The sequence below is a fragment of the Ursus arctos genome, unplaced genomic scaffold (genome assembly GCF_023065955.2).
Source record: "Ursus arctos isolate Adak ecotype North America unplaced genomic scaffold, UrsArc2.0 scaffold_19, whole genome shotgun sequence".
Taxonomy (NCBI): Eukaryota; Metazoa; Chordata; class Mammalia; order Carnivora; family Ursidae; genus Ursus; species Ursus arctos.
Genome location: NW_026622863.1, coordinates 26989010 through 27002700, shown reverse-complemented (window position 1 = coordinate 27002700; position 13691 = coordinate 26989010). Strand labels below are relative to the sequence as shown.

Here is a 13691-nt window from a genome sequence, read left to right as displayed (position 1 = left end):
GCAGACTACATTCATCATCGAAGGAAAAGGGCCAGCTCTTTGCCTTACTACTGAGACACCTCAGCACTCCCTCTTAGAACCGGAGCATTTCTTTGCCCCACTGACCAAATCAAAGGGCAAGGTGGGCATGCTATTCTAGACAAACTGGTAAGTGGCACGCTGTAAATGCTACAACAACCTGGCATTTACCAGTTTAATCCCTAGAATAGCATCCATTCCAAGTAAAAACTGAGTAAACAAAATGAAAGCTTAAAGAGCGGAAGCTATTGGTTTCATAGTTAGGACTTATCTTGAGAATGGACTCCTTGATGCAGACAGTTTTGCAGCAACAACTGAAACTCGTATCACAGAGCGTAAATAGCTAGAACTTCTATATACTGGTACCCTGATGTCGCCCAGGCTCCTGCATTACAATGGGTTTTCCATTCTTGTTACAATCACAGGGCCTGCTGAACTATAGCTAAAGACTTTCCCACACATCATATACATAAAAACATTTCTCCATCAGGTTTGTTTTCCCTGAAGATTTTTGTTACAGTGATAAAGCTCTCTTGCAATGAAAGAAAACCTACCCTAAACTTGGTTGAACAAAAAGACAAAAAAACAAAAAAAAGTTAAACGTGTTGGCTACTGGAACTCAAAAACCCAGCTGTATTTCTGGCTTCAGATATGGTTTAATGTAGTTGTTCAAACAGAAGCTTCAAGGGTGATTGCTCTTCAATTCTGATTTCTCTTTTGCTGTCTTAACTTTCTCCTCAGCCTCCACAAGGATCTAAGAGTTCCTCTCAGCTTTAAGACTAAGGGGGAAAAGAAGAGTATTTCTTTCTATTAGCTCTTGCCAAGTCCCGGGGCTATAACTGGACCATGATGGGTAAACTAGTGATATCTGAACCAACAGCTATGGCTTAGGGGAAGGAATGTGCAGCTGAGCCAGGCCTGTGTCACACATCCTGCTCCCGAGTGGAAGATGAAATCCAAAGGGAAATTTAGTGTACTATTACCAGTAAAAGGGGATGAAAAAATCTGGGAGGCCAAAATGACAAATGTCCAGGACGACAGGTTTCTCTCCGGGGTGTATATGCTCATGATGACCTAGCCTGGAAGAAGTCCTAAAGGTTTTTTCATACTTGACACACTCATGGCATTTCTCTGCAGTATGGCTTCTTTGATGCTGAAGAAGAGTTCTTTTGCTAGTGAAGATTTTTCCACACGCATCACATAAATAGGAAGACTCCTGAATATGGATCCTTAGATGCCTTTTTAATTGTTCCTGAGCACTAAAGGCTTTTCCACAATCTACACAGTCAAAGGGTTTCTCTTCGCTGTGGACTCTCTGGTGCCGAGTTAGTTTTGTATGAAAATTGAAGGCCTGCCCACATATTTTACAAGAATAAGGCTTTTCCCCTGTGTGAATACGCTGATGTTGGCTAAGATGGGAAGTCCTTCCAAAGCTTTTGCCACACTCATTACATTCATAGGGTTTCTCTCCAGTGTGGATTTTCTGATGTCGAAGTAGTGGTGAATTACCAACAAAAGCTTTTCCACACTCATTACACTCATAAGGTTTCTCCCCAGTGTGGATTCTCTGATGTATAACAAACTCAGAACTACTGGTAAAACTATTTCCACACTCTCCACAGAAATAGGGCCTGTCCCCACTGTGGATTCTCTGATGCCTGATCAGATTTGCATTATCATTAAAGGCTCTCCCACACTCTTCACATTGATAGGGTTTCTCTCCAGTGTGGATTCTCTGGTGCCGAATTAATGAAGAATTTCCATTAAAGGCTTTTCCACACTCATTACACTCAAAGGGTTTCTCCCCGGTGTGGATTCTCTGGTGTCTAACATAGTAAGAAAAATAAGTGAAGCATTTCCCACACTCCTCACATCCGAAGGGTTTTCTTGCACAGTGGATTCCTGGAACCTTTCCTTTAACACTTTTCACTGTGGGGATTTCCCGGTGTTTTTCCAGTTCACAGGTTTCTAGAAAGTTGGCTCCCTGAACAACACTCTTCTGCAAACAATGTGACACTATCGCATCTCTTTCTTCAGAAATTCCCTGTGCTGATGTGGACTCACTGCCAACGTTGGTCTCAGTATCTAATGTAACAGAAAACACAAATGCCACCTGAGAATTATGCTAGAAACAAAACAGCATCAAAAAGTATAGGGCCTTTAGAGATTACTACTACAACCTCCACATTGGACTGCGAGACCAGGCTACTAAAATGAAAGGGCCAAATATCAAACAGAGAACAGTCGAGGAGAAACAGGGTACTGGTATACACAGCACACATCAGACTGCTTACTAAGCTTTTCCAGACTTCTTATTTTTTGAATAACTTCTCTCTGGTACATTCTAGTATTTTCTAACCATATCATACTCATAGGCCTACAAAATATCAGAGGCACAGCCCCTAAGAGCAAGTGGTGACACTAGGGCTAGCAAGACTCAAGACTCAGGGAGTACAACAGAACAGAGCCAGAACATGAAGGTGATGAAGGAAAAAGTTTCTTTTAAAAAATTCATACCCTGTAAATACCCCCAAAGCCCAGAGACACTAAGTATTAAAGACACTAGGCTGTGGCAAGACAGAGAGAGAAGAAAATCACACTCAGAGGTTCTTAACTGCAGGACATTCCCCAAAGGTTGTTAACTGCAAGTCCAAACAGGATAGTGAACTCCCTAAAATTGCTGGCAATTCCTGTCTTGTTATCAGACTCTCACAAAAGTCTGAGTCTCAAACACGCAGAGACTCTATTTGGAAAGGGAAGAATACAGTTTACTTAGATACACCAAGACTGCAAAGTGGTTCTTCTCATTTTAGCAAAAAGAAGACAAACAGCCACCTATAAAATGGCATTTGTACCCCAAGACTGGATACCATTTTACCTCAGTTAAAGTCAATCTATTTTTTTAAAAGATTTTATTTATTTATGTGTCAGAGAGAGAGAGAGCGTGCGCGCACAAGCAGGGGGAGCGGCAGACAGATGGAGAAGCAGGCTCCCTGCTGAGCAAGGAGCCCAATGCTGGGCTCAGTCCCAGGACCCTGGGATCATGACCCAAGCCAAAGGCAGGTGCTTAACTGAGCCACCCAGGTGCTCCAATCTATTTTATATAAAATGTTGGACTAATTTTGTTTTAATGTTAATCTAGGTTATCTGGGACTCATCTGCTCATTAATCAAGTTCATCCTTCAAGCACGAGTTAAATGAGTAAGAGCCCTTGGAGAAAGGCAACGGGAGAAGAGACACTGGAGAGTGAAGTAAACAGGTTAAGGAGCAGTATGGAAGAGATTGATCACAACAACTGAGACCTGGTGGTCTGCTCTCACACCCTGCCTCCTTCTTGCTACTTGGGTGCTCAGTTATAAAACCAGGACTGGGAAATCAATGACCAAAATACTCTTTATTTTCCTGCTGCCCCATAATCTGCCATCATCTAGATCCCCACAGCAGTTCTTCCAAGCCACCACCTTCCTAGGTCTCTAGCCATTACCCCCACCTTCCTGCTGAAAGAACAAAGCTGCCCAGATGCAGTGCCCTCAACATCTTTGCCTTCCATTTCTAAACCCACTCATTCCAAGCCATCCACTGCCCTCTTAATTCTCATGCTTCCCAATCACCCCTGATGCCATCTCCTCCTTTCCCCTGCTACACTGCTCTACCAGATGTATCATCCCTCCTCTTCATCACCAACCTCCTTCTGCAGATCCTCAAATCCACCTGGGCGTAACCAACACCCCATTCACATCCAACTCTTTCTTACAGTAGTGTTTTTCAAACTGCCTACCCATTAGTTGTGAAATTGACACAGTATGTAACTATCAAACACTTTTTAAAATGAAATACACTAGCCTAACCTAGAACAGAATTCACATATATTGCAATGCCAAGGTAAATTTTGTCTCTTAATACTCCAGTCTCAAAGTACATAATGAGTATACAGGGTGGTGATACAAAATGTGATTACTCCTTCTCTACAAAGTATCTACCCTGAAACTCCTACCCTTGGCTTCAGTACCATGTTACCTCTTGGGGATGCTCCTCTGCCTACTTTCTCTTCCCTGTCTCAATAAAATTAAATATCCCTTAATATTTAAGATTCAGCCCTTTTTGCTCTCTGGCTGTCATTTCAATTAAAACTCTGGTAGACTACACTGGCATCTACTCCTGTAGACCTGGTGTTTATCTCAGACTCTATACCTGCCTTCTCTGTGGCCTGCTCTGGCCATCCATTTATACATATTCTAAAGGAACCTCAGACTCTGTGCTCAGATCTGAATTCACATGAATTTAAAAGTTTCTTTTATGTCACAACTTCCCAGTGTTACCTGACTCAACTCTTTGATGGCCAAGTTTTGATAAGATCTGGTCAATGTTAGCTCCACCTGCTCTTTCCTCTTCCATGTTTGCACTGCCACTATCTCCTATCCAATTCACTCACTCAAAAGTTAACACCTGACATAAAGTAACAGTTTAACAAGATTCTATGCCTTCAATTTCCTTCAGGCCAATCCAAAGCACATACTATGTTAATATTTCACAAATACAACCAAATATGGGCTTATGTCACTAGAGGCAAGGTCACTGTGGCAGGGGTCAATGCTCCTGCTCCTTGTTTGTTTTTACCCGCTCTGTCATTTCCTGTTCCCATGCCCTAAGTTCGTTAGGATAGAGCCCTCATGTCCACCACAAACTCTGCATTCTAGGTTTTCCATACAAGGCTGGGTGGGTAAGACACACCAACTCATTCATCTACACCACTGGCTGAGTAAAGGAGGTCAGGGTATACTGTAGACTCTACCAGCCCCAGATTCTAGAAAGTCTTACTTAGGCTTTGAGTCCTAAGCTTCATGCTCTTCCACTGCTTACTAGAAAAGACAAATACTTACAGGTGCTCCAGAAACATTTATTTTAAAATATGCTGCCCAGGTGACTGTCTGAACATTAAACTGCAAAATTCTTCCCAACAATTTATTGGACCCTCTACTCCTTTTCTTAAGCCAGATGATCTACCTTCTCTTTTCTCACGTGGGATCCATTGTCATAAGTCAAATTTGGAACATACAGCCCGCCACTGAAGCAGCTTACTTAAGCTTCTAAATGGTAATTTCTCCAACTTCTTCTGGGGTGCTCCCACAGCCCACTACCTATATACCAACAACAGCATTTAACACACTTTTTTTTTTAAGCTCTTTACATTTGTCTCCATAGCATGTATCCTCCAGAGCTTCTTAAACAAAGCTTGGCACGTGGTAAGTACTGAAAACCACCTGTGAACAAAGCCATCCTGTCCAAAGAAGGAGGACCACTGAGACAGGAAATGCCAAAACTCAGAAAGGGGTAATGGATTAAAAAACCACATGAGGGGCGCCTGGGTGGCACAGCGGTTAAGCGTCTGCCTTCGGCTCAGGGCGTGATCCCGGCGTTGTGGGATCGAGCCCCACATCAGGCTCCTCCGCTAGGAGCCTGCTTCTTCCTCTCCCACTCCCCCTGCTTGTGTTCCCTCTCTCGCTGGCTGTCTCTATATCTGTCAAATAAATAAATAAAATCTTTAAAAAAAAAAAAAAAAAACCACATGAAATTTATTAAGGGGAACTTGTTATCTCGTAAGAGTTAAAATTAACGGGAGAGATTTCATATTTTACTTACTAGGAGAAATCATCCATTTAATTTAAATCCTTCCCAGCATGGTTCATTTTAAAATACATGGCTCTATAAAGCTTCATAGCTGCCAGTTCTAAACCCTCCTCACTTACCTTTACAGATGTCTTTGGTCCTCTCTGCAGATGGGTTATCCTGTGCCTCCAAGCCCCAAGGCAAATTCCCTCCCTCCAGAAGTGAGATCAGGGCAGGTTTGGGAACTGGATATCCTGAAAAGGGGGAGAAAAATGGCATCTTTCAGCTGTGTCAAAAGAAGGAAAACCCCAAGAGCCTCCGTAAGAGTAAGATCCACAGAAGAAGGCTCAGGATTGGGGAAAGCCAAGATATGATAAAGAAACTGAGCATCTGTGATCCCTTCCTACTTAAGAGTATGTAAGTTAGTGAGATCCTCCAAGACACATGCAAACACAGGGAAGGGGTCACACCCTTCCATAGGCAAGTTAAGAACTTAGCTCTGGCAGTGGAAACTATGTATTCCTTACTGTGCAGAGTCCCTTGGAGGACGGGATGCACTCTTACTAGGGCACAATTCCATACATTGCAACCAAACTGACCCAAGATCTCTCCCTACCCACCGACCTTTGAAGTGGGTCATTTGGTTTCAGCCCTAGAGCCACAGAGTGGAGGATACCAGAGAAAATCACTCCCTCTCCACACTGCATACCCAGCCTATTAGAAGAGAATAAGGAAGGAAGTGGAAAGCACAGATCTGAATCCCAGGAGGAAAGCAGCCTTACCCAGGGATGTCAAGTTCCCATAATTCTCCAGCATCACACTTCTGTACAGGGCCTTCTGTGCAGGAGAAAGACCAGCCCATTCTGTTTGGGTGAAGTAGACAGCCACGTCCTTAAAGGTCACCAAATCCTAAAAGAAGAGGTTCCTTCTGTCCCAGAGCCAATTCACTGACTCAGGGCCAAGAATGCAGCGCACAGGAGACAGTATGAGGGAGGGGACCTAACGGATGGCTAATGAGAAAAAGTGAAGGAACTGGATGTTAGACCATTAAATGACTATTTCTACAATCAAAAATCTGAAACTTCTCTAACAGAAGAGCTTCCATTAGGACATGAAATGTACTATTCTAAAACATGGTAACATTTCAAAAACCTTGGAAAATCTCCCATTAATTAAACTTCCTAAAGCAAATTCTTTGGTTTTGTCAATACTTTTTTTTTTTTAAAGATTTTATTTATTTATTTATTTATTTATTTGACAGAGAGAGACAGCCAGCGAGAGAGGGAACACAGGCACGGGGAATGGGAGAGGAAGAAGCAGACTCCCAGCGGAGAAGCCTGATGTGGGGCTCGATCCCAGGACTCTGGGATCACGCCCTGAGCCGAAGGCAGACGCTTAATGACTGAGCCACCCAGGCGCCCCTGGTTTTGTCAATACTTTTAATCTTTTGTTGTTACACCTACAAATGGACATTAGCTTCAACCGGTCTAGACTCCCACTCACAGGCAGCATGTCAGGACCTACCTGTTCCCCCTTCACTGCCTCAGTGCCCAGGTAATCCATCTGTACCGCACAAGTGCTCACTCTGCCCCAAACCTCAAGCCCACCTTAACAAGAAGAGCATCATGGTTGGCTCTGATGAGCCTGTCTCATCCAACCCCATCTGTGCTTGAAAAGCTATACTGCCTATACTTAAAAACGTCTAGCAGAGAGAGCTTATTGCCGCCTGGAGCAGTCTATTCTGACAGACTTCCTGATGGGTCTTCCAGGGAGAATTTGCTTTTGGAATCAATTGCTGCTGGGTAGCTCTTTTAGCTGCTTTTCTTTATATCTCCGAGACAATCTGTAACAGCTTCTACCAACCAAGTCTCAAGATTTTTCACCGGTCCCTCCTTTCCCTTCTCCAATGGCCCCAGTTCTACCTTCCCAGAAAGTGCTAGTATCTGGTTTAGACCCTCTATCTACTCCTCAGACTTTGGTATCAAACTGGTTACCTGAACATGCAATGAATATCCTCCCACCTTCTAATGCTTCAAATGATTCTGCAGATCCCATCTCCCACTAGTTCCAGCACTGCCTCTGACTCCCTGGTGACCTAACATGTCTCACCCACCAACTACACCAAATTTATCTTCCAACCAAAACTGGCTTTTCTAACTCATATAAACTAACTGGCACAATGAGCGACAATTTTGTTTCCCTCTCAGTTAATAGTACCATTTTCAGCCCGGACTCTTACACTAGAACTTGAAATTCACCCTCGACTAACTAACTCCAGTCACTGCTCATTTCTCACGTGCAGTTGGTAATCAGATCCTGCCAGTTTCATTGTCTCAGTATTTCTGGAATCTGACTCTTCCTCACCATCATACAATCAGTATACAAGTTCAACAGCTGGGGACACTTAAACAGCCCCAATTCCAGGCTGTCCTATACCGAATCCATCCTGTGCCAGCACATACCATTATCTATTTAAAATGACAATGTGACCCAGTAAACTCAATGACTTAATGACTCAGCATTAACTACAACAGTGGTTCTTAAAGTGTGGTCCCAAGAGCAGAAGCAGCAGCAGCAAGAGGAGCAAGAAGAGGAAGAGGAGGACAAGCAGGAGGAGCAGGAGGAGCAGCAGCAGCTGCAGCAGGAGCAGCAGCAACATCACCTGAGAACTTTTTGGAAAGCAACCTGGTAGGCCCCACCTGAGAGCAATTTATGCTTTTTTTTTTTTTTAAGATTTTATTTATTTATTTGACAGACATAGAGACAGCCAGCGAGAGAGGGAACATAAGCAGGGGGAGCGGGAGAGGAAGAAGCAGGCTCATAGCTGAAGAACCTGATGTGGGGCTTGATCCCATAACGCCGGGATCATGCCCTGAGCTGAAGGCAGGCGCTTAACCGCTGTGCCACCCAGGCGCCCCAGCAATTTATGCTTTAATGAGCATTCCAGGTGATTCTGGAGCACACTAAAGTTTGAGAACCCTGGACTAGAGGATAAAATCAAAGTTCAGGAAACTGAGCTACCTCAGGTGGTAAGTAGTGAGAGGGAGGCATGAGACTGTACATGGAGAAACTAGCTGGAGTGCTCTGCCAACAAAATCCCAGAGAAGGAATGACAACCCCTGAATGATGGCAATATCAAATATGGGACAAATGGAAGAGATAGCAGGTGGGAGTTGGACTTGGTGCCTCTCTAGAAGTGCTGTCGAGGGAGAATGAGTCAACAACTGCTCAGCAATCTGGAAACTGAGTGGTCAGAACTGCGATATGGTGGTACCAGTGACTCACTATACTTACAGAAGATCAGAAGAGGGTGGAAGCTATAGGGAAGATACTGCATCAATTAAAGTCGGGGAGAAGGACCTGCCAGATGTCAGAAATCCAGGACAGGGACTTGGGATACGGTTCATGGATGCTAAGTTATTGGGTAAATAAGTCCCAGGAAGAGGAAATGGTAATCAACACCTAGCAACTCCCCAGTCAAAAAGTGAGCTACAACTCAAGAACTCAATTTCCCACTCCCACAAATGTAAGGTACTGTATGTTCACTTTACAGATGAAGACCATTAAAATACAGAGTTCAAGTGATTGGCTCAAGACCACAGAGGCCTGATGGGATCCCTAAATTCAGGTGTCCTATCCTAGTGCAGATTTTCTCCAGTATAGTCTGTTGGTGCCTCGTCTTAGCCAGCAGCACTGACCTGAAGGACGATATATTTTCCCTGATTATGAAGCCCAAACTCTTTTAAGAGGACAAAGGCTAGAGATCCCCTTTTCTTGTCTTTCTCCTACTGGCCCTCTGCCCCACCTCCCAAGAACCTTGCAACCTCACTGATCTCGATCACTCCCACTGAACACCGGATACTTCTACCACCAACCCGAGTCTCTCACTCTCAGAGATCCCTCCATGGGAGTCCCTACTGAACCTGGGGGCTCTCTAGCTCAGCAGAGATCCTTGGAGAACAGGAGACTGTACTTCTGAGTTCCCAGACATTCTCTCCAGCCAATGTTTGCAGGGCTTCCTGCTGCTTAGTAGCTCACCATCAGCTTTTTCCCCAACACCCAATCCTACCGGAGAGAATCAAGAGATGCCTTCCTGCTGCTTTGGTTCTAAGAGTCTTGACAGAATTATCCCTCTCATGCTCCATTTCCTTCAAATTATATCTCTGAAGGCTAACCTGAGGGAGTCACAGCTCACCTGGTGCCAGGCGTTCAGGGGCATGGTTGCCATCACCTGGGCTTCCTCTCAGTGAAGGGCAGGGGCTGAGGGAAGAAGCAAAGAGAACCATGAGTGAGCTTGGCCCAGTCAAAGGCTCTCCTTAAACCAACAAACCTGTGACCAGAAAAAAAATAGCAGCCATCATTTACCCAATGCCCCTTAGATAAGTGGCATATCTTTCTTCTTTCAACCCACACCACACAGTGAAGTTTGAATTCAGAGAAAACAGATTTTGAAAGGGTAAGTAACTTGCCCTTGGGCACCAGAGCCTGTACCACCATCAAGCCATGCTGCCTGTCCTGGGTAAGACGTAAGCACAGGGGGAATAGGAGTACACAAAGTAAAACAAGCAAAAACCAAAAACCAAACCAAAACAAAAGCAAAACCTAACAAGAAGAAACCAGACCTTTATTTTTAACAAAAAACTCTGGGGTGCCTGGGTGGCTCAATCGGTTAAGCGTATGGCACTTGATTTCAGCTCAGGTTGTGGGATCCAGTCCCACTTTAGGTTCCCCTCTCGGTGCAGAGTGTGTCTGTCCCTCTCCCTCTGCTCCTCCCCCTGCTGGCACTCTTACGCTCTGTCAAAAACATAAGTAAGTTAAATTAAATTTAATAACGTTTACTGAGAAACTTAAAAAGTAAAAAAAAAAAAGGAGGAGGAGGAGGAGGAAAAGGTTCTTGGATGTAAAATACATATCCCTTCATTCAGTCTCCACTTTAATCCTCCGAATTTTCTTTTTCCTAAATGAGAAAACAAGGCTATGAGAATAATTTTCTTTACCAAGGTCACAAGGTGGGAGATTAACTTGGATTCCAACCAGAAGTGCCAGATTCCAAAGGCCACATTTCCAGTTAACTACACTAGATCACTTCCAGTCATAATCCCAAAAGGATCTATTTTAGAACTTGATAAAGTGATTTGGAGGTTAATACGATACAGTCACCAAGAAAATTCAGAGAAAGTCTTCCTTTTCTTAGATCTTGGGGTAGGCATCTTTTTGTTCACCACTCCATTCATCACCCAGTGATGACCAAAACTGATTAGGAAAGGACCCTAAAAGGCCACCTCAACATGCCAAAATGCTGGGTTATTACTTTAATTATATCATCCCCTACAGACACTTTGTATTATTGCTAAGCAGTCATATTCTGCCCAAAAGCCAGCATCTTCCCTAACCTCACTGCATGCTGTAATTTCCTGCTCGCTTCATCTTGTGCCACCCTCCTCCTTTGTTTAGCCACTCTGGCCTTCCTTCCATTCTCTCTCCTGTGCTACCTCAGGGCCTTTGTACCTGCTGTTGCCGCTGTATGAACTACTCTTCTTCAACCTTAGGACCTTTGTAACTGATACTGTCTGCCTACAACACTCTCCAGCAGCCTGACCCTTCCTCACCTAAGTAATACTAAATCATCCTTTAGATCCTGCTCTACAAACCGGGTCAGCTTCCCATGTTAAAGACTCCACTTATACTGTGTTCACTTTATACCACGTCTCCCAGTTTGAGATTATACACTTGCACTAATTTGTGCTATTTTCACTCAACAAACATTTATCATATACTTCATTCATTCCAGGCCAAGTGTGAGATACTGTGGAAAGAGGAAAAACGGGTGTGACCTTCTGTCATGGAGCTTTGTCTAGACTAAAGGAAAGACATAGAGTAATCAAAGATTCTCATAAATAACTTCAAGATCACAATTGTGATTAGTGCCGGAGGAATCCATCCTTGATGGGAACTAGGTTAAAAACGCACGTTCAGGAGGTGAAAAGCCAAGAAGGCTGTAGCAGAGCCGAGGAGAGTGTGCTGCAAAACTAGGATGCAGAAGTTGCAGAAGATGAAGCCATGCAGGGACCTGTGCACACGCTAAGGAGTCGGTCTTCGGCCGCAATGCAACAGGACGCAGCTACTGGGTTACAAACAGGTCGAGTGAACCCACCAGGTTTGACTACTACGAGACTTTCCCAGTAAACTGAAAGCTCCCTGAGGGCGGGGCCCACTCTCGGCTCCTTCACAGCCGCATCCCGGGAACTTGGAGCAGCAGGTGCCGTTCAGCGGCCGTAAGTAGTGGCTGGCCCAACCGGCAGGGCTCTGCAGCTGTGTCGGGCACACAGGGCGTCTCCTTTCCGTCCACAGCCTCCTTGCCCCAAAGCGGCCGCCGCGGGCTGGGACGAGCGAAGGCACCCGAGGGAGGACGGGACTGGCCGGCAGGCAGCCTCCGCCTCCCTCCACCGCCGCTTCAGGGACGCAGAGAGCGGCGTCCTCCACAGGCGAAGGGTGCACCTCTAGCGGAGACAACCCGGCCACAAAGCCCACCACTCACCTCAGAAAAGGAGCAATGAGCAGCGGGACCGGAAGCGCGTCACCGCGCGGGCCGCGCCGCCCAAGCCTCACGTGCTTCCTCTCTAGGACGTCAGAGCGCGCAGCTCGGTGGTCCCTGGCTTCTTGCCCCAGGTGGGCGGGCGGGGCTTCTTAACCTGAGGTCCTCGGAGACCTTGAATGGCAGAAAAAGTTGACTGCTGTTTTCGCTGATCTCTAACTGAAATTTAGCATTTCCTTCAATTATGTGTTGGCAACAAGCCACAGTACTATCAGCAGTACCTGTGATTTTGTCACCAATAGAAAACACATTTTCATATCACATCACAGCTGATGCAGGTATCTCAAAATACAAGCTATTCTCATCCCTAATTTGAAATAATCATCGTTATCAGGGCTCACCGTTAGATCTTGTCATTTCATTTCACCACAGTGGTAAAGACACACTAATATTAATGTATCACGGATCTATTTTTTAAACCATTTAACTCTAATAGAACCAGTTTCAGAGTGGTCCACAGATGTCATCACAATGCCAAAAAGCTAGTTAGGCAAAAAAAAAAAACAACAAAAAAAAACTGTCCTCCTTAGGGGTAAAGATCCAGTCACATTCAGAAAGACCAGGATTGTGAAGGGATACTATTTTAGAACTATGTAGGAAGTGAAAACAGTGGAGATTTTTTAAAAGACTTAATAACAGATATGAGGAGAGGGAGCAATCTATTCTAGCCATAAAGTTTGGGTGACCTGATAGATGAAGGTGTCATTAACTAAGATTCAGTTAATTAAGAAACTCAGGAAGAGGAGCTGGTTTCAGGCAGGAAGATTACAGAATTTGGTTTTAGAAATACTGAATACGGACACACTTTATTAAAATGTAATTCACATCCCATACAATTCATCCATCTAAAGTACATAACTTAGTAGTTTTTGCTATATTCACACAATTGCACAACCATCACCACAATCTATTTTAGAACATTTCATCATTTCTAAGAAGAAACCCCCTAACTATCAGCACTACCACTCACTTTCCATCTTCCCCATGATAGGCAGAATAATGTTTCCCTCAAAGATGTCTGGAACTTGTATGTTAGGTTACATAACAAAGAAACATTAAGGTTGCAGCTGGAATTAAGTTGCTTATCAGCTAATTTGAAAATAAGATTATCCTGGATTATCTAGATGGGACCAATGTAATCATAAGAGTCCTTAAAAGTGGAAGAGTTCACTGGAAGAGAGAACCACAGAGGTGACAGATTGAGCGAAACTTGTCCCAACATTGCTGGCTTTGAAGCTGAAGGAAAAGAGCCACGAATCAAGAAAAGTGGTCTCTAGAAAATGGAAAAGGCAAGAAAATAAAGTCTCTCGTTAGCCAACACTTTGAATTTAGCCCAGTGAAACCCATTCTGGACTTCTGACTTCTAGAACTGTAAGATAATAAATAAATAGAATAAATGTGTGTTAAGTCACTGTTTGTGGTAATTTGTTACAGCAGGAACAGAAAATTAATACAACCTCCATGTGAAGCT

The 13691-nt window shown here is 44.2% G+C and overlaps 1 protein-coding gene across 7 annotated transcripts in view; it reads right to left on the bottom strand.

Annotated features, from left to right (window-relative positions):
• Positions 1–654: 654 nt before the first annotated feature.
• Positions 655–13691, bottom strand: part of ZNF19 (zinc finger protein 19) — a 31117-nt gene continuing 18080 nt past the window's right edge. For 4 of the 7 annotated variants that reach the window (XM_057314224.1, XM_057314222.1, XM_026495176.4 and 1 more), the window contains 5 exons: positions 12164–12334; positions 9821–9885; positions 6408–6534; positions 5766–5879; positions 655–2103 (listed from right to left, as the gene is read on the bottom strand). In XM_057314224.1, the coding sequence (XP_057170207.1) occupies positions 998–2103; positions 5766–5879; positions 6408–6534; positions 9821–9853 (1380 nt within the window). In that variant the 5' untranslated portion in view covers positions 9854–9885; positions 12164–12334 and the 3' untranslated portion in view covers positions 655–997. Of the gene's footprint in view, positions 2104–5765; positions 5880–6407; positions 6636–9820; positions 10485–11779; positions 12335–13691 lie in introns of those variants that run through there. The other 3 variants (XM_026495177.4, XM_048223490.2, XM_044382494.3) reach the window with 3 other exon arrangements.